The sequence below is a fragment of the Pleurodeles waltl genome, chromosome 5 (genome assembly GCF_031143425.1).
Source record: "Pleurodeles waltl isolate 20211129_DDA chromosome 5, aPleWal1.hap1.20221129, whole genome shotgun sequence".
NCBI lineage: Eukaryota > Metazoa > Chordata > Amphibia > Caudata > Salamandridae > Pleurodeles > Pleurodeles waltl.
The window spans coordinates 465,152,508-465,175,375 of NC_090444.1; the positions used below are offsets into that span (position 1 = coordinate 465,152,508).

General features: G+C 43.2%; 1 protein-coding gene across 1 annotated transcript in view; it reads left to right on the forward strand.

Moving 5' to 3' along the window:
* Positions 1-22,868, forward strand: part of PNO1 (partner of NOB1 homolog) — an 81,362-nt gene that overhangs the window by 30,232 nt on the left and 28,262 nt on the right. Inside the window, exon 2 of the mRNA XM_069234277.1 lies at positions 4,151-4,300. Coding sequence (XP_069090378.1) covers positions 4,151-4,300 — 150 coding nt within the window. The remainder of the gene's footprint in view (positions 1-4,150; positions 4,301-22,868) is intronic.

Below are 22,868 nucleotides of genomic sequence, written 5' to 3' on the forward strand. Positions count from 1 at the left end.
CAAACAAGTTAAGAACTAAGTTCACGTCCCAAAGGAACGTATACTTGGGAAACCCTCACACCCTAGTGATTATTGCAAAAGACCCCGCTAATAACTCCAGGCAATTGATGTGTAACTGAAGTTCCTGCAGAGACCATCTCCCCCCGTTGAGATGTCCCCGCATCTCGCCTCCCAGCCCCAAAGGCTGGCATCCAATTCTATCACCGTATCCGGCTGGGAGCTGAATATAGCTCTGCCATTCCACGCGTTGACCTGCGTCAACTACCAATTGAGCTCCGAGTGAACTTTGTCTGTCAGAGTAACCATATCCAAATAGGTCAAGCCTCTCTGAAGATGGCGGATCTTGAGTCTCTGTAACGCTCTGTAGTGGAGGGGCCCTGGAAAAATCACTTTCAACTGAGAAGCCAGCAGACCCACAATCCAAGCGATTTTCCTCGGGGACAGAGAGGTTTTGGCTAATGCCCCTGAAGTTCCATCTTGACGTCCCGAAGCTTGGACTTGGGAAGGACCAATAGTGACCTCTCACAAAACCTAAGAATTCTACAGTCCTGGAAGGAGTAAGGATCGATTTCTGTTGGTTTATAACAAAACCAAGATCCTGAAGAAGGGAGATGGTTGTGAGCTTGTGTTGCTTGAGCAACTCTTGAGATTGCGCCATGATCAGAATGTTGTATAGATATATTATCAAGCGGGTCCCTTTCTCCCTCAGGTGTGAAACCACCGGCTTGAGCAACTTTATGAAACACCAAGGCGCTGAGGAGAGCCTGAAGGGCGGGGCTGTATACTCCATTCAACTGCCCCTCCACCTGAACTGGAGAAAACACCTGTGAGGGTGCCAAATGGAACAGTCAGATACGCATCCTTGAGATCTAGTCGCATCAGCCATCGTCCCGTGTGAAGAAGATCTGGTAACAGATGAAGATCCTCCATTTTGAAATGCCGGTAGACGATGAATGAGTTGAATTCTCGTAGGTTTAAAACCAAGCAATGCCCTCCTCCTCTTTTTTGTACCAGAAAGATGTTGCTGCAGAACCCGGAAGGATGGGGTTCGCAGAAAGCAATCGCTCTTTTCTGGCCAAATCCTGAATCTCGGAATCCATCACGTTGGCGTCTGGTAGGGAAAAATTGAGAGGAGGAGGAATACTCTCCTGCTGCGGAGTCTGAAAGAACTCCAAACGGAAACCCTGAACAGTCTGCAACATCCATGCATCCTGAGTCACATGGTACCAGTTGTGGAGGAAATGCTGCACACAGCCCCCCACCTGAATGAGAGAACAATCTTGAAGTCTCACCTGCAGACAAACTTGATTGGATATTGGTTCTGGAACCACCCCGCTGTCCACACCGACGAAGGAAACAAGAGTGGGAGGGGAAGAAAGCACCTCTTCTGGTATAGTCCCGGCCTCTACTGAAAGAGCCTCGCTGGGAGCCTTGGAAGTTTGAACGGCCTGACGAGCAGCCCCTGCCTCTCCCGTCTTGCCCAAAAAAAGCCCGAGTGGAAAACCTTTTTCAAGTTCGCCTGCGCCTTATCCAGGGTAGTAAAGGTAGTCACATACTGTGCTATGTCTTTAACGAACGTGTCGCCAAAATGACGACCTACCGCCAGGGGACCCGCATCCACAGCCACTAACTCCGTCAACATGGAATCAATTCTCATGAGGAGAGACTTGCGCCTTTCTGTTGATATGACGAAGTTTGCATTTCCTAACAAACAAATCGCCCTCTGTGTCCACTCAGCCAGAGTATGAGGGTCAATTGGAGCGCCAGTCTCATTTGCTCTTAAGGCCATTTCCAAGATCTTGGCCAAAGGACCCGAAAGGTCCAAAAGCTTGCCTTGACGCGAGCGCCAAGCCCTGTCAATGTCTTTTTTGGGGTCCTTGGCGAATTTCTTAAGAAAAGTAAGCATGCTGGGATCAATGTCTGGCGTCTCCGCCACCTTGTCTGGAATTTCCGGCCTAGAGCACTCAGCCCGCAACCTATTCTCCACCTCCTTGTCGAAGCCCTTTCTTAATTTATCATGGAGATAATCCGCCAAGGCTTGCGCTGAGGCCCAATCCACAGAACGAGGATGAATAATATCCTCTGGGTTAAACTGGAACGGATTGGAAGGAGACTTGGGCCTTTCCATGGCATGAGAAGAAGCCGACTTCCTAGGCCTCTTGCGTTTACGCAAGGAGCTTCTGGAATGAGAGGAGTCTGAAGCGGCTGAATCTGAAACAGACGAAACTTCAGCCTCAAGAGGCGATCCTTTGGGAGCAGACAGAAGGGAGCAATACACATTGTCATTGTAACGCAATGCACTGCGAACGGGCATATATCAAACCAGTCGGACACTGGACTCAACAAGGGTGGGAGCCACCCCAGGTGCAATATGAAAACATTCCTAAGAGGGCCCCTCAGCCACTGCTGTATAAATATTATTGCAGGCTCTCCACCCCCCCCCCCCCCAACCCCCCCAAATAATATCTGAGGGCGTCCAGGAGAGATTACATCCGTGACAATAAACCTTCCAGAAAGCGTGTACACCGCTAGGAATGCAGAGCTTGCTCCGTTATTACAGCCACAGCCAGGCGTCTACACCGATGATGGGCACGTCAGGAATGCGAAAAACGCGCGATTCCGCATGCTGTCAACGGCCAGGAGGAGGAGAAACTGACAACGGAATGCGCATAGCACAAATAGTAGATCTAGTAGGATTTGGGCTACACGCTCCGACTCCGCTCTCTGACCCGGGCCAAACCAGGGAAAGGCACCGGTCACACACAGAAGACCGAACTAAAATACTTATAGCAGAGGCCCAAGAGGGCCGGGGAGACCAACAAGAGCCAAGCAAACTCACATGTAAGATCCGCGGGAGCGGGCCCGCCAGATCGCGGAACCCCTCCCGGGATCGGAAAAACCTGAAGGAATAAACAAAAGGGCAAGAAAATAGTTTTCCAAGGGCATCGCTGCAATCCAAAGCGCGAGCGCCGCCAAATCCAGAATCCCCAATACAGAAATCCCACTAACGACAACCAGTATAAAAGGATACGAAAATGAGTACTTATCTCGCAGAAGAGCAGCAAAGAAAGAGGAGTTCTTCTAAGTGTTATGGACTCTAATAGGGTCAGGGAGCTGATGATTGGTGGACATGTCGTGTAAAGCATGATGGGAAATGTAGTTAACTTTTTTCTGTATTTTAATTGGCTGCTGAAATTTGAGTAGTAAAGAAAGAGAAGCATAATCTGAGCCTCCAGTCCTGCTATAGAATGAATATTCACATTTCTGAGTCAATGAAAACTTCCATCTTCATTTATTTCCAGTGTTCTTTCATTAACTCATGGAATGCATTTTTGTTAGCTGTAATTTATTCTTAGTTTGAAAGTAGCCCCTGCCGTACTTTCAAGGGGTATTGAATGTCACAGAGGAGTTCCATGATCAAATGACGCAACAAGGCAGAGTTCCATTATAAGGTTATGAAGCTCTGAGGTAACTTGCAATATCCTTATGATGTATGGCAGGACGTACATTACACCTTATAATACATGGTGTCACCATCACCTTTCCCACAAACCACATAAATCCTTGGGGTGTAGCTCTTTCATATGGCAGAAAGAACGTTTGCAAACATAAAGAACAGAGAATTTTGAGTGCAAAATTAAACACTTAAAAAGCTGTTGGATAGTTGTTACACAAATACATTAGAAGCAGTTAAATGCACATCTGTTTTTTTTATTTTATTTGTAAAGGCATGATAGAAACATGCAGAAAGGTTCTAACTTTTCTTTAATTACCCAAGTAGTGCAAAAAATAAACCTGTTGCCACAAATATCTGCCTACTGCGAGACCGGTTTTTACACAGGGATTGCTAAATTCCATGCTTTATAAATAAAATACGGTGTGTTGTGTATTATGTTTTGGATAGCATTTAGCTCTTATGATTACTAGTTACTAACGGGAATAGACAGTTATCATTTTTCAGTAATTGCAGTATAATAACACTTTTCACTTCTAAATACTTTGTGTACACTGTGTCTGTTAAAGAAATTAAAACTGAGTTTTTTAACATGTGATTGCATTTGTAGAAGTACTTAAACACATGAGAAATGTTTTGCTTTCCCTTGGATAAATTGACTGACACGAAAAATATGTGAACATTATTTTGTTCTAGGGTGACAAGGATGAAATGAGGAAAGTCCCCGTGCCGGCACATAGGTACACCCCGTTAAAAGAGAACTGGATGAAAATATTTGCCCCTATTGTAGAACACTTGCAGCTTCAAGTCAGATTCAACCTGAAGACTAGAAATGTGGAAATCAAAGTAAGCAATTCTGCTAAAGAAAATCAGCAGTGACATTTATCTCATGAACGGCCAATGTCTGTCATGTCTTGTATATTTAGGTTTGTATTGAAAGTTCGAGTTTAAATATGATTTGCGCTAAAAGTTCGAGTTTAAATATGAATTTTATTTGCTTGATCTTCTCAACTTTATTTCAATATGTTTTCACATAGTGAAGCAGCCTAATTTCAGTTCTGAATATTGGTAGACAAACACATTTGGGATTATCTTCATTGGGTACAACACAGTATCAAGATATGGAGCAGCCCTGTTTAATTGATTCCGTTGTATCCTACATAACATCAGGAACACGATCTGTGCTGTGGTCTCCTGAAATGCACTAACATCGTTTGGATGAAAAAGGAGCATGCATTTTTTCACACATCGGTGAGTGTGATGAAAGCGGCATTATTTTGTGGCAAGTTGCAGACAGATGTCACGGAAAACCACTTCCTAAAGCTGTGGAAATATTGGTTGTTATTGGAGGCTACCAGAGTTATGTAAAACAAGCTGAGCATTGTGGGACAAGAGCAACATATATCGCATGTACTCCAACTTCAAAACAGCACTAATGGCATTGATCTGTGTTTGTGTGGCAAAATTGCACACTTCACGGTATTTAACATACTAACCATCTCATTAAAACATGCTAAATATTCTATTAAAACATACTGTCCACATTGATAACTACAACACAGTATATAAAATCTGAGTATTGATAATTTCTGGTGGTGAATAAGCAAGGGGCGACAATTGAGGTGACTTGTTATGGAATGTTAATCGAAGTGAATATACACTGAGATGCAGTCTTTGGATACATTAAATGACACAAAGCTAACTTGACTTCTACAAGATGCGTGCCTCTTGAATGAACCCTGTTTTTTTTTTTTTTTTGCATTATTTTGTAAGTCAATGGACGTATCACAACAAATACACATTTGTGCAACACAGTTGACATTTATACAGGCACTACAAAATGTACAATGTTTTCTACCATTGACATACCTCAGAGGACCAGAAGACTTGCACAAGGGCCTTCCTCTGGCTCGTTTATATATTGACTGCAGCAGTCCAGGCTCCATATAACAATCTTACCATTAGGCACGCTTGTAATAGCTACTCTCTGCTTCTCTATTCCTCTCTGAGAGGTTAAGGGTCTACACTGTCCACACTTGCATTTCTCCACAGACCCCAGATTTTATTTCATTTTTGGGCGCACCCTCATGCCTTATATACTAATTCTTATGCTTGCATAGCCCTGGCTTTTTTGGTAGATCAGTCTCTATTCATGTACTTTTTGCAGGCTTCATCAGTGTCAAAAGGTGGGATGGGGAAGGGACAATTGATCGGGAAAACATGTCAGCTATGAGGGTAGACCTGTCAAGTGATTGAATGGTTGGTAAGCAATGCTGGGAGGGGACTATAAAAGTGATAAGGTGATTTTGAATGTGTATGCACCTCCCACACTGACCAGGGTATGTCAGAAGAGATCCACAAACTGATTGTGTAGGCCCCTGACTATGTCCTGTTGATGCTAGATTTCAGTGATGTAATGCAACCTGAAGTAAATCATTTTAACAGAGGCCGCTAGAAAAAGTAACTATAATAGTTTTCCTCTACCCTGAAATTTTCACATTTGTCTTCATTATTCATGCTTTGGAATTTAGTGAAGTCACACCCAGAGGAAATGGCATATTACTGTTCAGCAGTATTTTTCTCCTCAGTTTTGAGGTTGTCCTATATTAACTAGCTCAAAGCAGATCTGCATAGGATGACACAACTGCATGGGGCACACCTAGTTGTCATTGACATCTAGGTGGAACATAGGTAAAAGGAAATACACTGTCTGAATGCTTTCATTGACAGACCCAGAGGCAGTAAACATCTTCAGGTTTAGACAGGGCACTACTTTGACACTAGTAAAGATTTTTTTTTAATGGGTTGAAGCGCGGTGAACTGAGCAGCATACAAGACAATGCTGAACGGGCGAACAGTGAGATTCACAACTACGAAAAGAAGCGGAAAAGAGGTGTGTGTGAATTAAAGCGATAGAAACAGATTACATTTTAGAGCCCTAATAAAGAAATGTAAGAATGCATGGCAGTAGGTGAGAGGGGAATTTCATGTATTCTTGCCTTTGATGCAAAGAAGCCCTTAGATTCCATAAATTGGTTCCTTGTGCTCAGGATACTGGAGAAGATGGATTAACCACCATATTTCGGAACATGGGTTAAATAAATATATTCGGGTCATAAAAACAGTGTGAGAATAAACAGGCAATTTTAGCAATCAGTTGTGCTAGGAAGAGGAATTGGACAGGGATGTTCTTTCTTGCCTGTCTTGTTATTCTTGGCTTTTGAACCTCTGACTGAAACAATGGCATTTAATTGAATTTCTTCACTATTCAAGTGACATTCTGGAACAGAGGACAGCATTTTACAGTTCTAAAAGGACCCTGATTCTACGATGAATTTGCTTGTCTAAACGCAAATACATCTTTATGGCTTCCTCCCAGTGAATGTTGTCCTGAAGAACAAAATAAAACCACAGGACGATGTATTGAGTGCAGTTAGGAAGATATGTCCCACTTATGTGATGAACATGATGAGATGAGTATATAGAATCTGGGTCTTTGGTTTGGGATGATCGAGAAGCCAGACTTCTACAGAACAAAGATCAACATTTTTGGGTTCTTTAGGAAGATCTGGTTATGCTATTTTTATTATTTTTTTTACAAACAAACCACATAACCAGGGCTACAGCTTGCATCAACCTTCTACCCATTTTTCCATGTAATGCCAGTTTAGATTCTCACTTTTGAGAACTTGGTAATCAAACAGATGCAGTCCTGAGAAAACATCCTGTATGACATGATGAAGGGTGAGAGATTAGCCTTTACCGTCTTCGCTGCAACAGTAATATTACAATTAAGGCAGCAGATAAAGATGGGGCCATTCCCATTCAAGATGTAGGAGCCTGAAATTGAATGACAAATTGGGGTTTATGAGCATTACAGAAAATTGACTAATAATCCTCTACAGGAGATATAAACAGAAATTAGGGTTATCGGGGTCTAATGATGGGCTTTATTAATGAAAGGAACATGAGTTTCACTGAACAGGCCTCATTCTAGGGTTCCTGTAATTCACACCTAACCCAACTACACATAAACCATAAAACTCCACCAGGTAGGCCAAATTTTCTGGGTGTGGGCCCGGATTAGAACTACTATGCAAGTATGTGGACCACCACGTAAAGCCTCTTTTCCCCCAAGAGAGAACCATATGTTAGAGATTACATAGATTTATCCCTTATAAACACAGTTTGGTTACTTATAATATTGGATCACTGTATAAAAACATGCCACTGTGTGTGGCCTATAAACTTATAAGGAATACACTTGAAACAAACAGCACACAATTAGTACCCATTGAGTTCATTCCAGACCTAGCAGGAATAGCTCTTAAAAATATTTCATGCTCAGAAAGGAGTTTTAACCCTAGACCAAAGGGGTAGGTAGCTATGAGGTCTTGGTTTGCCCCAGATATAGAGAATTTGGTAGTGGCTGAATTTGAGACAACCAAGATCATCTGCCCCGCTAGTGCATTAAGGCAGAATTTAATCACATGGATGCGGGACGTCGAAGATCATGATTTGGGAAGGTTTAGCGGTAGTGCTGAGTGAGTTCACTGGTTGGCTAAACAAACAAAGCAGAGACGTTTACTAGTACCTTTAGCACAGTGGAAATAGGTTATCTAGATCTATTGAACAAACATGATGAGGCGGGGGTGTGTGTGTGTGTATATGTGTGTGTGTGTGTGTGTATATATATATATATATAATATATATATCTATCTCTGTCTATCAGAAAACTGTTGGGCCGGGGACCCCAGAGAATTTGTAGGGAGAGTGGTTAAAATGGCTTGGTTTCGTCCCTCTGTGGTTTTACTTACACCCAAAGAGAGCTGGGATAGTCATGAAATTATGATAATGGTCTCGACTTACTGACTATTTAGCAGTACGATAGAAAAAGTAGACTGAAATCATTGGCCTTTGTTGGGGGTGACTAAAATGATCCTCCCTTGTTTGATTTTAAAAGAAAATAAAACATTATAGAATGCACAAACTATAACAGTAGGGTCAGAGGTTTCCTAGATTGTGAAATACTACAAATGTGGGAAGTGCATTGCTTTTAACTACACAAACTATGCCAAAACACTGGAAGTTGGTCCAAGTAGGTTACAACAACAATCTCATTCAAACAAGAAATGTCATTTGTCATCATATGTCCATATTATTTGATATATGTAGAGGATACTGCCCAAATGGTAAAACAAGGCATTTTCCAACTGTGCATCCTCACCCACTGCAAAAACGAAGGGTGGTGCCCTTGTAAAACACCACGTGGAGTATAACCTCACAGAGAAAAGTGTACAGTGGCTAGTTGAAGGAGTTGGTTACATTAGACTCAAAGTGGGAATTTCAATTAGCTTCTCTCCCTATATGAATGTAGATGGATAGACCTGCCTTGAAAGAGCAACAAATGGACTCAATGATGGGGGTGAATTAAGAGGCCTCACAGCATGTTTTATTATTGAGTTGAGTAATTTATTCCTCGTGGACCATACATTTTACGAGGGACAGCCCTGTGTTGGGCTTCCTAATAAGTTACTGATCTGCTAGCACTAACTAGTGTTAGTACCATGCACTAGAGGGATTAATCAGTGTAGAAATGTCACTTTATCATCCACTTCAGCGGGTGAGGTGGTCGTTTAACATGGCACCTTGAATTAGGCGTGGTGCGTCCTATTAGTTCACAACTGGGAATACAAGTGCAATCTGCTTTTTCCGCATAGTAAACTGATTGCTGTCTGGTCACAAGCAGAAGACCCACGGGTTGCAGTTTCCTGTTGTCCCGACTGACAGCACATCCGGCATTATTCTTTCTTGCTGAAGTAAGTGTTGCTTAGGTTTTGCTGCACTTGTTTGCGAGTGGCCCTCTAGGGTTTGTTTTGTAAATAATTTGGCAACATGTTTCACAAGGTAATTGATAAAGTATCACTACTCAGTGGAGCAGGGCTTAAATAGAGTTGGGTATTATGTTTACAACATCCTTTTGAATCCCACTGATGATTGAGGTTTCCCTGTTGTTCACCTGACACATCTTGTTAATGTGTCTCACATAAAGCAATATAATTCTGCCCATGGTCTGCAGTGGTATTGAGTGTAATGGGGGCTCTGAGTACTGGAAAAACCTGCTTGCTGCTATTTAGTGGTGCTCTTTGAAATAATATCCCTAGCTTTGTGTATGGGATACACATGGTCCCTGCGACCTTGAGTGTAGATCAGCAGTCACCTCATACACACACAGGGTCTTTTTAGAATTGTATTGTGCAGTATCCGTGCTATAGCTGGCCAGTGAGAGTGTGTTGTGTCTTCCCTCTTACATACCTTTTATAACTTTCTCCTCTTGAATGATGTCCTGGAGAACGAGATACCCTCACTGAGCACTGTTAGCGAGGTATGTCTCACTCACTTATACTTGAGTACCATGTTTGAAATTATGTTGCAATACATTTTATAGGCCTCTCTGTATTCCCACAACTATATGAGAGAGACAACAGTCTCATGTCCTGATAAGACCCCTTTAATTAGCTGGAAAGGTCGAAATGTGGATATGATACAGGGACTGTGTCTCACGAACTAGTCTGACAAGGATTCATGTGCAGTCGACATGGTAGGCAGTGAAACATGTTTGCAGTCCGGTAGTTGTATATAAAATGGTGATCTTTGTGTTATATTTCTATGCCACCTTCACGTTGTGCACCGCACTGTTGTCAGTATTGCTACTGTCTGTACATGTCTTGGAGAATATAGTTTGAGTTGTTTGTAAGGGCAAGGCCTTGTTTTGAATTCTTTTGAATGTCATTATTGACTCAAGTGCAATTGGAACAGGGTCTGCATTGGGGAAACAGACCTGTGAATGAATGCAACCCATGGAACCACTGTGGTAATTCTTTTCATTTACCCTTGTTCCAGTTTGGGCAGAAAGCGTTCAGTACTTCAGATATTATTATTATTATTATTATTTATTTATTCATTACAGAAGCAGTACTGGGCATATCGGTAATTGGTGAATAATGAATGGAAATTTATCATGCAGGAAAACCCAGTGAATATAATTATATGATGAGAGGCAATCCTCTGTCTTTCTAACTGGGGTTTCATGACTTGGCCTGCTGCTGCACCACACCAACTCCTTCCAGCAAAATGGGGCCAGTTGCCAGCTCAGGTTTTGGCCACAACCCGCAATAGGGGTGCTGTACAAGGGGGAACCTGGGCTACACAGCAGCCCTGCACACTTTGCTTCTTGCTACTGGCAAAGCCTGTATTTGATAGCTGCGGAAAATGTGTGAAAGATCAGATGTGGAAGACTGGTACAGAGATGAATCCAAAAGGAGGGGAGATATTTAAGAGATTTGAAGAGCCATTTGGGATCCCAGGAAAAGGGGTGCAAACTTCCAGGGAGGAGCAAAAGAGACTGTACAGAAAAGGAAATTAGATAGAATACAGGAGAAGATAATAACAAATCAAATAGGTTGGTAAGGAAAGAAGCAGTGAAGCATGGAAGGGTAGAGGGCGTGAGCAAGAAAGGGCAATAAGAGGGTAAAAAGGAGGAGAGAATGATTGGTAATGAAGGTAAGATGAGATGCTGTGAAAGTGAGGTTAGAGGGTACAGTTAAGGGAGAAGTGTAGAGATGCAGTGGACTATTTTCCAAATATTTATTTCCTTAAATTCCTTGTGATTGTTTGAGATTCTTTGAAAATTGTCTTTATATCCTTGGAAGTTCGGTCAAGAACAAGTAAAATTAGGCGATGACACAGTTCATCTGGGGCCAAGAACAACTTCGTTTTCAGACTCTTCTTAAAAGTGGCTTAATAGCTGTAAGTCGAAGAGAACTAGGAAGTTGATTCCAGGCCTTGGATCGTAGGGCAGCAATTTTTTACCCCAGTGGATTTCAGCCTAAAAGTGGCAGTTTGTAATAGATTTCCATTAGAAGATTTGATGATCCTTTGTCTCCTGTAATGCAAAAAGCGATCTGACAGATATTTGGGACCAGTAGCATGGCAAGATCTGAAAACCAGAGATTTAAAACGACCCTCTCAGTAAACCAATGTAGTTCTCTGAGCCCCTAAGAGGCAATACCTTTCTGAGGAAGACTGAGCACAAGTCTTGCAGCTGAGTTTTGAACCACTTCTATCCTGTGTAGAAGTTGCCAAGACATGCCTAAATAGAGACTGTTAAAATAATCCAACTTGGAGGTTATGAGTGCAAATGCTACAGTTTTCATTGTGGCCAAAGGGAGAAAGTTAAAGGAAAAAAAATAACAATGTACGTCTTTTATACATGGGATAGCAGATACTTGCAGTTGACATGACTTGGAGCCGAAAGGACAAACATTATCAAATTTTACTTCTGAATTTCTGGCAACCTCTACCAGAGGTGGAGTAGGGGACACAAAGTGAGGCCACTAATCTTTAGGGGAGAACAAATTGTTCTTCCCAAACTGAAGTATTTCTGTTTTGTCTGCAGTGCATTTCAGGCGATTACTTTCCATCTATCAGATGATATTGGTGAAACGATTCTTGAAATTTTGTTCTGACCCAAAAGATTTTCTGTTAAAGGATAGAATCAATTGAGTATCATCTGCATAGTAAGAAAGGGGTTGAAATACCAAAGGAACTAATCAGAGATACTAATTGGGCCATGTAGATGTTAAAAAAAGGAGGGACTAAGTGACAAGCCCTGTGGAACACTATGGGGGTTATTACAACTTTGGAGGAGGTGTTAATCCGTCCCAAAAGTGACGGTAAAGTGACAGATATACCACCAGCCGTATTACGAGTCCATTATATCCTATGGAACTCGTAATACGGCTGGTGGTATATCCGTCACATTTGGGACGGATTAACACCTCCTCCAAAGTTGTAATAACCCCCTATATGTTAGCGTTTTCTCTTCCAATGAAAATTGCCCAATTGTCTCCTATCTGTGAGGAAAGACTTGAACCAGAACCAGGCCTTACCAATGATACCACGTTCAAAGTGACACAGGAGTATAGAATGTGAGATGGTATGGAACGCTGCTGATAAGTCCAAAAGGATTAGGGCAGCCTTTTGGCCATTATCTACTGTCATCTTTGTTGTTTGAGACACTTCAAGCAGCACTGATTCCATAGAGTTTCTTGGCCTCAGACGAGGTTGGAAAGCCATAGAATTTTCCAAGGATGTGGTTAATTGTTAAGTTACCAACTTTTTCAGCATTTTGATTAGAGTTGGGAGTAGCGAGATGGGCCTGAAGTTAGGAAGAATTAGAAGATCAGCCAAAGGTTTTTTCAAGAGGCATTACCACTGCCACTTTCCAAGGTGCTGAAACTACTGCTAAAGAAAGTTAAATATTTAGTATGTGAATAATAACCAAGTTCACAACTCCGACAGCCCTTCGAAGGATAGCAGCTGGACAAGGGTCAACAGGAGAGCCAGATTTACAAGACAAGATGGCACTTTCCTATTGCTGCAAGGAGGCAGGCTGAAAATCGGCCAAACTGGAGACAAGACTGCTTGTGAAGGGCCTTGGAATTGGTCCACCTCTAGACTGTTGTTCTCAAAGCCCTTTTGAATAATATAATTTTTTTCTTTGAAACATTTAGACAGCCTGTTACAGAGATTGCAGTTAAAAAAGGGCACTTAAAGGGTCTTTAGGTTGCAAAAAAAGACGATGTGGCAGCTCCACTTGGAATCATACTTGGTTAGTTCCACTTGTGAAGTATAAAAAAAAAATAATCTATTTTGGGCCCCTTATTATTGTATGATCGCTTTTAAGGGCAACTTTAAAACATTTATGTCTTCCAGTTTGTTGGCAGTTAGCAATTTTCGTTCTAACCGCTTAATTGTAAGTTTTTTTTCTTTATTAACAGTTATAAGTAACCTTCATAGCTATTTGCCCACAATACAACTGGACAGCTGTGTTACATTTGGTGTGCCACAGCACTACTCAGAATTCCGTAGGATTCTATCACCCATAGGGAGGGGAGGCAGAGGAGAGGGGTCCAAAGACATTGCCATCCTGCTCACTCATCAACATCTGTCAACCCAGTCCACACTGTTGGTCATTCGCATCCAGGCAATCAAGCATGGCGCCCCAAATCTCCATATCACCCTCCTCATGTTCATCCTGTCTCAACCTCTTCAACCAACATTCCTCCGCCACTGCCCATTCCCTAAGGTCTGCTAGCCAGTGGATCAGTGTCTGTGACGCAGGGCTTCCTCCTTGCTAGCACCAGACTTAGCTAGACAAAGCAATATCTTCTATCTTACTGCCTTTAGCTGGATGCTGCAGAAAGCCCAACAAACTGTGCTTCATTCCCCTCTCCACTCGGGGGCCAGTCACCCTGCATGGTGTATCTACCACCCCTGTCCAATTTACTCCCAATCTAGGACATTACCACGCCATGTAGATGAAGTGTGCGGGTACGCCTTCACACCTGGGGCACCCGTCAGACCTAGTTGGAAAAATCCTGTGCAGTCTCTGTGGCATGAGATGGGCGCGATGCAGATAGAAAAACTGTGTAAGCTTAAATCACACGTTGTAAGCCATGTCCCAGACCTGCACCTTTCCATTCCCCATCCGTAAGCTGACTCCCCAACACCACATTCCAGCCCAATCTGGTCCAACTGTATGTCCCCTTTCAGCACCATGTACAAGCAGGAGGTAAAAAACCCTATCCAACCCTGTATCCAGCATCAGTGTGACCACATGGGACACTGCTGGTTCAGAGGGAAAATCGTCCATATCTCTTGGACCGTGGTGGACATCTTTGCATTCTGCAAGATCTGCCCGGGCCACAGCTGAAACAAATCTGTAGCCTCCGTCATCGTAAAGAGCACCTCTTTTTGGCACATATCTTCTAATATTGGCAACGGCCCACGGTCCACTGTGACATCTCCATCAATGTCATAATATCATGAAATGATCGCAACCACCATAGCAGGAGTAGTTTAGCGTAAGGGGGCCTTTTTAGTACACCCTTAACTATCATCTCCCAGGCTTTGGCCACCTGACAAACAATATATGGCACGTCTGCCACACTGTGTGCACTGCTCATCAGAAGCCTAGGAAGATCCACTTCTCTTCCTCCCCGCCCCCCCACACCTCCACCCCCCTCCACTAGTAGCACCAGTAGGCATTTCACCCTGTTACCCCGTTTAGCACACCATAACACGGCATCTTACAATTGTCTAGCTACTTAATGAAGTTTCAAATCTGGGACGCCTAGGTTGCCCTCTATTATGTCCAGTTTCAGGATGTCTAGACATACGCTGCTACTACGCCCCACCAAGACCAGTAGACTATCCAGGGCCTGAAAAGTGGACTTCAGTATACCACAGAACGAGTTTTGAAGTCTATCCAAGCAGCGGGTAAGAAGGGCCATCATGCTCTGGGCCACTCACTGGTAAGCTTTACCTCAACTATAGAAGCCATGAACAAGGGTGCAGACGGGACAGAACAATTTCTGCCAAGGCGGACTAATGGAGCTAGATCATCTAAGGCATCTGTTATCCCCTGCTTTTATATTTCTGCTAGATCATTACGAAACTCTCCCGTAAAAGGAAGAGGTAGCAGTTAACTGGCTAGCCAATTTAGAACATGTTATCTTCTCACACTTGCGAGTGCGCAAATGGGCAAGATCTGTCAAGCAGTTACATTGAAAGGGACGAACCTATGGTCTGAGCACACATGAGCTTCTGGCACCCCCAGAAGTAGCAACGAGAAATTGGAACGAACCAAGTCCATTCCTAATTGAAAGGGGCCCAGAACCACTAGATTATCATGAAGGCTCCTTGTATCTGGGTTCGAAGTGTCTTCAAGTTGACAAATAAAATCACTTAATAAGGTGAAATTGGAATACTAAAGTATGTCTGTATGGAGGGAGGGAGAGAGAGTATCTCCTAAAAATCCCAGGAAACTCGAGCACTACACCCACTAACAAATGTGCAATTACTGGGCTCAAAACCACATCAAAATTTATTTTCTACTTGTCAGATCTGTTGATAGTTTCTCTATAGCCATGAATCTCGGCAAACATGCATACAGTTGTGTTCTATGAGGGATGGGATAGGCTACAGTCGTTATAGCAGCACCCAGGCAGTTCCATAGTATAATCCTGTCAGTACTTGTTTGCAGTTGTAGTGCTGGAGCCCTCAGCACACAGAAGGGACAGTATCTATTGTTAGCAGGATTGGGTAGTCCAGAATTTTCCTTAGTTTATCCATGACATCGACCCACAATTGAGTGATGTGAGGGCAGTCTCACCATATATGATTCTTATTTCCTGTTGCATCTCATCCTGTCCAGCACTTGGGGCTAACTTGGGAGTAAAGCTTGTGTAGTATTGTAGGATATTGATACCAGCCTCATAACAGTTTAATAGTGAGATTTCATGTCAAGACCAAAGGCTACTATTATGCATTAATCTTTTATTGCTAATCCATGCACAATTTTAAAGCAAACATTTAGCCACACTTAAATACACCATTACTACAGTCTATATAAATCCAAGCCCAGCAGCCCTCTTCCTCTTTTGTGTGCTGTTCCCTGACAGTTAAGTATGGTTAGCACTGTTAAGATATGTGTTTAATATGCGCTTGTTTTCAAAAGGATATGCATTGTTTTGACATGTTTGTAGATTTATGGTAAGGGTTATGCTATATTTGAAGTTGGTTAGTTTATTGTTTAGTGAAAGTTCCCAAATTACAGAAATATTGAGTGTTTTGACTTTATATATGCTGAAATACAAAGTATAAGCAAATTTGTACATTTAATGCCTTTTAAAAATTGTGCCTTGTGTGTTTTCTGCAACCCCTCACACTCGTGTAGCGGTGTGTTGAAGGATGAAGTAAACTGTCTTCGTGCTAGGCGTCTCCAAAGCACACTCCTTTACACATGAGTGGGAGCATATGTGCTGCTGCAAAGGCGCTCGTGTTTCTGGCATAACGATGATCTTGTCGTGTACACGGTGCATGCGTGTTGCCGTTTCATGGTTCAGGTAGCCATTTTTCAAAAACAATAGAAACAAGGACATTGAGGTCTGAGATGGCCTTTTAATTCAGTTTTATAAGCTCGAGACCAGCTCGTACTCAAAATTCCTATCATTAAATTGGAATTTGAGACGAGCAGTGAGCTTACAGATTTTTTGGTGAGAAAGCAAAGAAATTTATATGTTCTAGAGCACTTTCAGGTTTACCAGCATTAGTTGTACTTGAGAGCTTAGTTAAAAAAATTTAACAACAAATATATGTATAATTGTTTTATTTTATTGTTTTTGCAAGGAATAAAAGTGATTGAGGAAGGGGCGACCTCAGGTATTTTTAATAAGGAGAATACCTCAAAATGGTACAAGAGAAGGTCAGGGCTTCAGTAAACAGTTCTAGAATCTGTTCGGAGGCGAAAAAGAAAGGCCAGAGATCTTTCAGGTGAGGAATACTGGTCTCTTGAAGAGGTGGATGCAAATAAGTGCATGGGGTCTGGAAAGAAAAAGACGAAGAAGATAAGTATTGAATATGAGCTTAATGATAATTTTTATCATGGCAGAAGGGTGTCTCAGCATCATGGTAGAGGAGGGTGGCCACCTCAGCACAATGGAGGGGTGTCCCTTGCGGCACGCATGAGATTCTGGCTATAGCTTATGTTAAAGATTCACATAACCAGGATGGAGACAGTTACGATGAAGTTGTATTTGACAACTACAAAGACAATGGTTGAAATTTAGATTAGGATAAAGTTGAGAAAATTAGGAAGTAGAAAGGAATTGTAAAAGATCCTCAAGAGGTAGAAATATTTAGCCCTGAGAAGGCACTTGAGGAATGGTGACTGGTGGCCTTTGATTCATGTATCTGATGTTATACAATTATGGATAAAGAGACCATTGGCGAAAGATGCAACAGCTGTGACGAGAGCAGAGAGTTCTTGTCCAGTTATCAAGGACAAAGCCTGTGTGATTCCAGATTTAGATCCAGACCCTATTTGTTTTCTTTTTAAATTGGGTTACGATCCCAGAAAAGGTTGGGAAAGGGCAGGATAGATTGCTGGACTTTATTGGTCTATTAACAAGAATAATGGATAAGGCTGAACAAGTCTGAACTAAATCTGTCTCTGTAGTTACAGAGTTGTTAAGGAGATGGTCACTAAGAGCAGTCTGTTTCTTTGGAAATGCGAACACAGTGTTGATGGCTCGGAGGAGGAAAGCAATCCTCATGCACTGTGGTCCCAAGTTAGGGGGTTTTGCAAAGAAGGAGCCAAGTGAAAATCCATATAGGAGTGTGGCTCATTTTGAGGGTTCCAGTCCGCTGCTGGACTCTACCCACAGAGAGGAAGAGTTAAAGGAGGTGGTCAGCCTAGGGGAAGGGCTCATTTCACCCAAGGAAACCAATGAAAGTACGAAGACACTTTTTGGCTCTTTCCCAGGAAAGGTAGAGGAGTTGTTTTAAAAAAATTAGTACACAATTGGAAGTTTTTAACAAAGGATCAGTGAGTCTTGAATGCTATTCAGGGTTTGTAGGAGGCTGGACTGGTTTGTAGTGAGTACCAAGGGGTACTTGCACCTTGCACCAGGCCCAGTTATCCCTTATTAGTGTATAGGGTGTCTAGCAGCTTAGGCTGATAGATAATGGTAGCTTAGCAGAGCAGCTTAGGCTGAACTAGGAGACGTGTGAAGCTACTACAGTACCACTTAGTGTCATATGCACAATATCATAAGAAAACACAATACACAGTTATACTAAAAATAAAGGTACTTTATTTTTATGACAATATGCCAAAGTATCTTAGAGTGTACCCTCAGTGAGAGGATAGGAAATATACACAAGATATATATACACACTAGCAAAAATATGCAGTATAGTCTTAGAAAACAGTGCAAACAATGTATAGTTACAATAGGATGCAATGGGGAAACATAGGGATAGGGGCAACACAAACCATATACTCCAGAAGTGGAATGCGAACCACAAATGGACCCCAAACCTATGTGACCTTGTAGAGGGTCGCTGGGACTATTAGAAAATAGTGAGAGTTAGAAAAATAACCCTCCCCAAGACCCTGAAAAGTGAGTGCAAAGTGCACTAAAGTTCCCCTAAGGACAAAGTAGTCGTGTTAGAGGAATAATGCAGGAAAGACACAAACCAGCAATGCAACAACTGTGGATTTCCAATCTAGGGTACCTGTGGAACAAGGGGACCAAGTCCAAAAGTCACAAGCAAGTCGGAGATGGGCAGATGCCCAGGAAATGCCAGCTGCGGGTGCAAAGAAGCTTCGACTGGACAGAAGAAGCTGAGGTTTCTGCAGGAACGAAAAGGGCTAGAGACTTCCCCTTTGGTGGACGGATCCCTCTCGCCTTGGAGAGTCGTGCAGAAGTGTTTTCCCGCCGGAAGGACGCCAACAAGCCTTGCTACACGCAAATAGTGCGTTTGGCGTTTTTGGACGCTGCTGGGGCCCAGGAGGGACCAGGAGGTCGCAAATTGGACCTGCAGAGAGAGGGGACGTCGAGCAAGACAAAGAGCCCTCACTGAAGCAGGTAGCACCCGGAGAAGTGCCAGAAACAGGCACTACGAGGATGCGTGAAACGGTGCTCGCCGAAGTTGCACAAAGGAGTCCCACGTCGCCGGAGACCAACTTAGAAAGTCGTGCAATGCAGGTTAGAGTGCCGTGGACCCAGGCTTGGCTGTGCACGAAGGATTTCCGCCGGAAGTGCACAGGGGCCGGAGTAGCTGCAAAGTCGCGGTTCCCAGCAATGCAGCCCAGCGAGGTGAGGCAAGGACTTACCTCCACCAAACTTGGGCTGAAGAGTCACTGGACTGTGGGGGTCACTTGGACAGCGTCGCTGGATTCGAGGGACCTCGCTCGTCGTGCTGAGAGGAGACCCAAGGGTCCGGTAATGCAGCTTTTTGGTGCCTGCGGTTGCAGGGGGAAGATTCCGTCGACCCACGGGAGATTTCTTCGGAGCTTCTGGTGCAGAGAGGAGGCAGACTACCCCCACAGCATGCACAAGCAGGAAAACAGTCGAAGGCGGCAGGATCAGCGTTACAGAGTTGCAGTAGTCGTCTTTGCTACTATGTTGCAGGTTTGCAGGCTTCCAGCGCGGTCAGCGGTCGATTCCTTATCAGAAGGTGAAGAGGGAGATGCAGAGGAACTCGGCTGAGCTCATGCATTCGTTATCTAAAGTTTCCCCAGAGACAGAGACCCTAAATAGCCAGAAAAGAGGGTTTGGCTACCTAGGAGAGAGGAAAGGCTACTAACACCTGAAGGAGCCTATCAGCAGGAGTCTCTGACGTCACCTGGTGGCACTGGCCACTCAGAGCAGTCCAGTGTGCCAGCAGCACCTCTGTTTCCAAGATGGAAGAGGTCTGGAGCACACTGGAGGAGCTCTGGACACCTCCCAGGGGAGGTGCAGGTCAGGGGAGTGGTCACTCCCCTTTCCTTTGTCCAGTTTCGCGCCAGAGCAGGGGCTAAGGGGTCCCTGAACCGGTGTAGACTGGCTTATGCAGAATTGGGCACATCTGTGCCCAACAAAGCATTTCCAGAGGCTGGGGGAGGCTACTCCTCCCCTGCCTTCACACCATTTTCCAAAGGGAGAGGGTGTCACACCCTCTCTCAGAGGAAGTTCTTTGTTCTGCCATCCTGGGCCAGGCCTGGCTGGACCCCAGGAGGGCAGCTGCCTGTCTGAGGGGTTGGCAGCAGCAGCAGCTGCAGTGAAACCCCAGGAAGGGCAGTCTGGCAGTACCAGGGTCTGTGCTACAGACCACTGGGATCATGGAATTGTACCAACAATGCCAGGATGGCATAGAGGGGGCAATTCCATGATCATAGACATGTTACATGGCCATATTCGGAGTTACCATGGTGAAGCTACATATAGGTAGTGACCTATATGTAGTGCACACGTGTAATGGTGTCCCCGCACTCACAAAGTTCAGTGAATTGGCTCTGAACAATGTGGGGGCACCTTGGCTAGTGCCAGGGTGCCCTCACACTAAGTAACTTTGCACCTAACCTTTACCAGGTAAAGGTTAGACATATAGGTGACTTATAAGTTACTTAAGTGCAGTGTAAAATGGCTGTGAAATAACGTGGACGTTATTTCACTCAGGCTGCAGTGGCAGGCCTGTGTAAGAATTGTCAGAGCTCCCTATGGGTGGCAAAAGAGATGCTGCAGCCCATAGGGATCTCCTGGAACCCCAATACCCTGGGTACCTCAGTACCATATACTAGGGAATTATAAGGGTGTTCCAGTAAGCCAATGTAAATTGGTAAAAATGGTCACTAGCCTGTCAGTGACAATTTGGAAAGAAATGAGAGAGCATAACCAGTGAGGTTCTGATTAGCAGAGCCTCAGTGAGACAGTTAGTCACTACACAGGTAACACATTCAGGCACACTTATGAGCACTGGGGCCCTGGGTTACCAGGGTCCCAGTGACACATACAACTAAAACAACATATATACAGTGAAAAATGGGGGTAACATGCCAGGCAAGATGGTACTTTCCTACAGGGTTACACAGTGGAGTTTGGGGAATTATAAGTTCAAAATGTAGACCCAATGCAGAAGTTATTTCAAAAAGACGAGCAAAAGCTTGTGAGTTGGAGGTTCACAATATGTTTAGAAAGGAGCAATAGACAAAGTGTTGGATAATTAAGTAAAGTTTGTGAGCACAATATTTTGGCTCAGGGAAAAAAACAAGGGTCGGCGCCCTGTAATTTGCTAATTTTTATTTATATTTTTTGTTTACATGCATTTCAAGATGGAAAGTTTAAACCTTTTAAGAGATATTTTGGAGGGTAACGATTTGGTTGGAAACTTGATTTTGAAGGATCCTTATTTTACCCTACCAATAGCAGAAGACAGTCACAGATATCCGCAATTCAGATGGTTAGGAAACCTTTATCAATTCACTTGTCTTCCCTTTGGACTGTCATCAGCACCTTGGTGTTTTACGTAGATGCTGAGGCCAGTTGCTGCATTTATCAGAGAGAAGAATTCAAATGATTATGTATCTGGATGATTTTCTGACCCTGTCTCGGGAAGTAAATTTGTTTTCATCTTCAATCCAGGCGGTCTTTTCTGTGACCACTACGTTACAGAGATAGAAGTCCTAAGGAGGAGTTAAAGGTTACTGCGGAAGGCGCTGAACTGATAGCTAGACAATCTGGATGCTTGGAATAGCCAAGTGAGATTTGGAATATGCCCAGATTATATGTTTGAGACAGATGCAGGCCTGTTTGGTTGAGGAACTTGTTAGAATTAACAAAAGACAGGTGGCAGATGGTCATGGGAAGAGAGTTGGGACCATTATAAGTGGTTCAGAGATAAGCCAGGTCTTTTTCCATGAGAGTTTTGAGAAAACATTAAAGAATTGCAATGTTTTATTGACGATGGACAATGTTTCAGTAGTCAGTTATGTAAATCAGTTGGGTGTCAGCAAGTCAAAGAATCCAACTTGGATTGTGAAGTAAATTTGAAGTTTTTGCCTGGAACAGGGCATAGGTTTACACGTATTTACCAGGTCTGTTCAACACCATAGCAGACTAGAATTCAAGATAACTCATGGGCCACAGCAATTAGAAGCTGAATGTTCTCTTATTTGAAAGAATTCAGGAGATTTGGGATCCCTTAAAGGTGAATCCGCTTGTGTCACGGTTGACATTCCAGTTACCTACGATTTCAGTTGGAGACCAGATCCCCTAGCGGACTCAGTGAATGCTTTTCAACCGTCTTGAAAGGGACTTCGGGGGTATGCATGTCCCCCTTTTACGATAATTCAGAGAGTGTTGTTGATGGTGAGGAGGCAAAAATGTCACGTAGTTCTGATAACTCCTCTAAATGAACTCCTTTTTGGACAGCTCAGCCTTGGTTTCCAGGGTTGCTGGAGTTAGTAATAGAGGAACCATATTTGATTCTGGTTTCAGAAGGAATGTTGTCAGGTCCAGAAGTAGAGGTTCATCTTTTAGTTATGGAAGAGTCATTGAACCTTCTTGCCTGGAAGATTTCAGGGGAGGAAAGCACTTTGCAGGTCTTTCAGAACATGTTCAGGAATTGTTCAGAGTCTTGACCAGGGACTAGAAAACCTTATGTTTGAGCATGGAAAAGATATGTTTGTTGGTGCATGGGGACTGACTTAGATCCCATGGAAGCATCTTCCACAGAACTTTCATATGTTTCATCTTCTTTTTTTTTTTTGAATTATAGGACTATTTATTGTTGTAGATCAGAGGTGGCAGCAGGTAATGCTTCTGTGGAGGTTTTCTATAGGAAGAGATAATTTAATTTGTTGAGTTATGAAAGGTATTACGTTAGAGACCACCTAGACCAAGATATAATTGTTTATGGGATGTAAATTGGATTTTTCAAAAACTGGGATGTTGGCCTTCTAATACGTATTTGACTCCACAACAGGTCTCTTGTAAGTGATTAACTTTGCTATGTTTGATTTAAT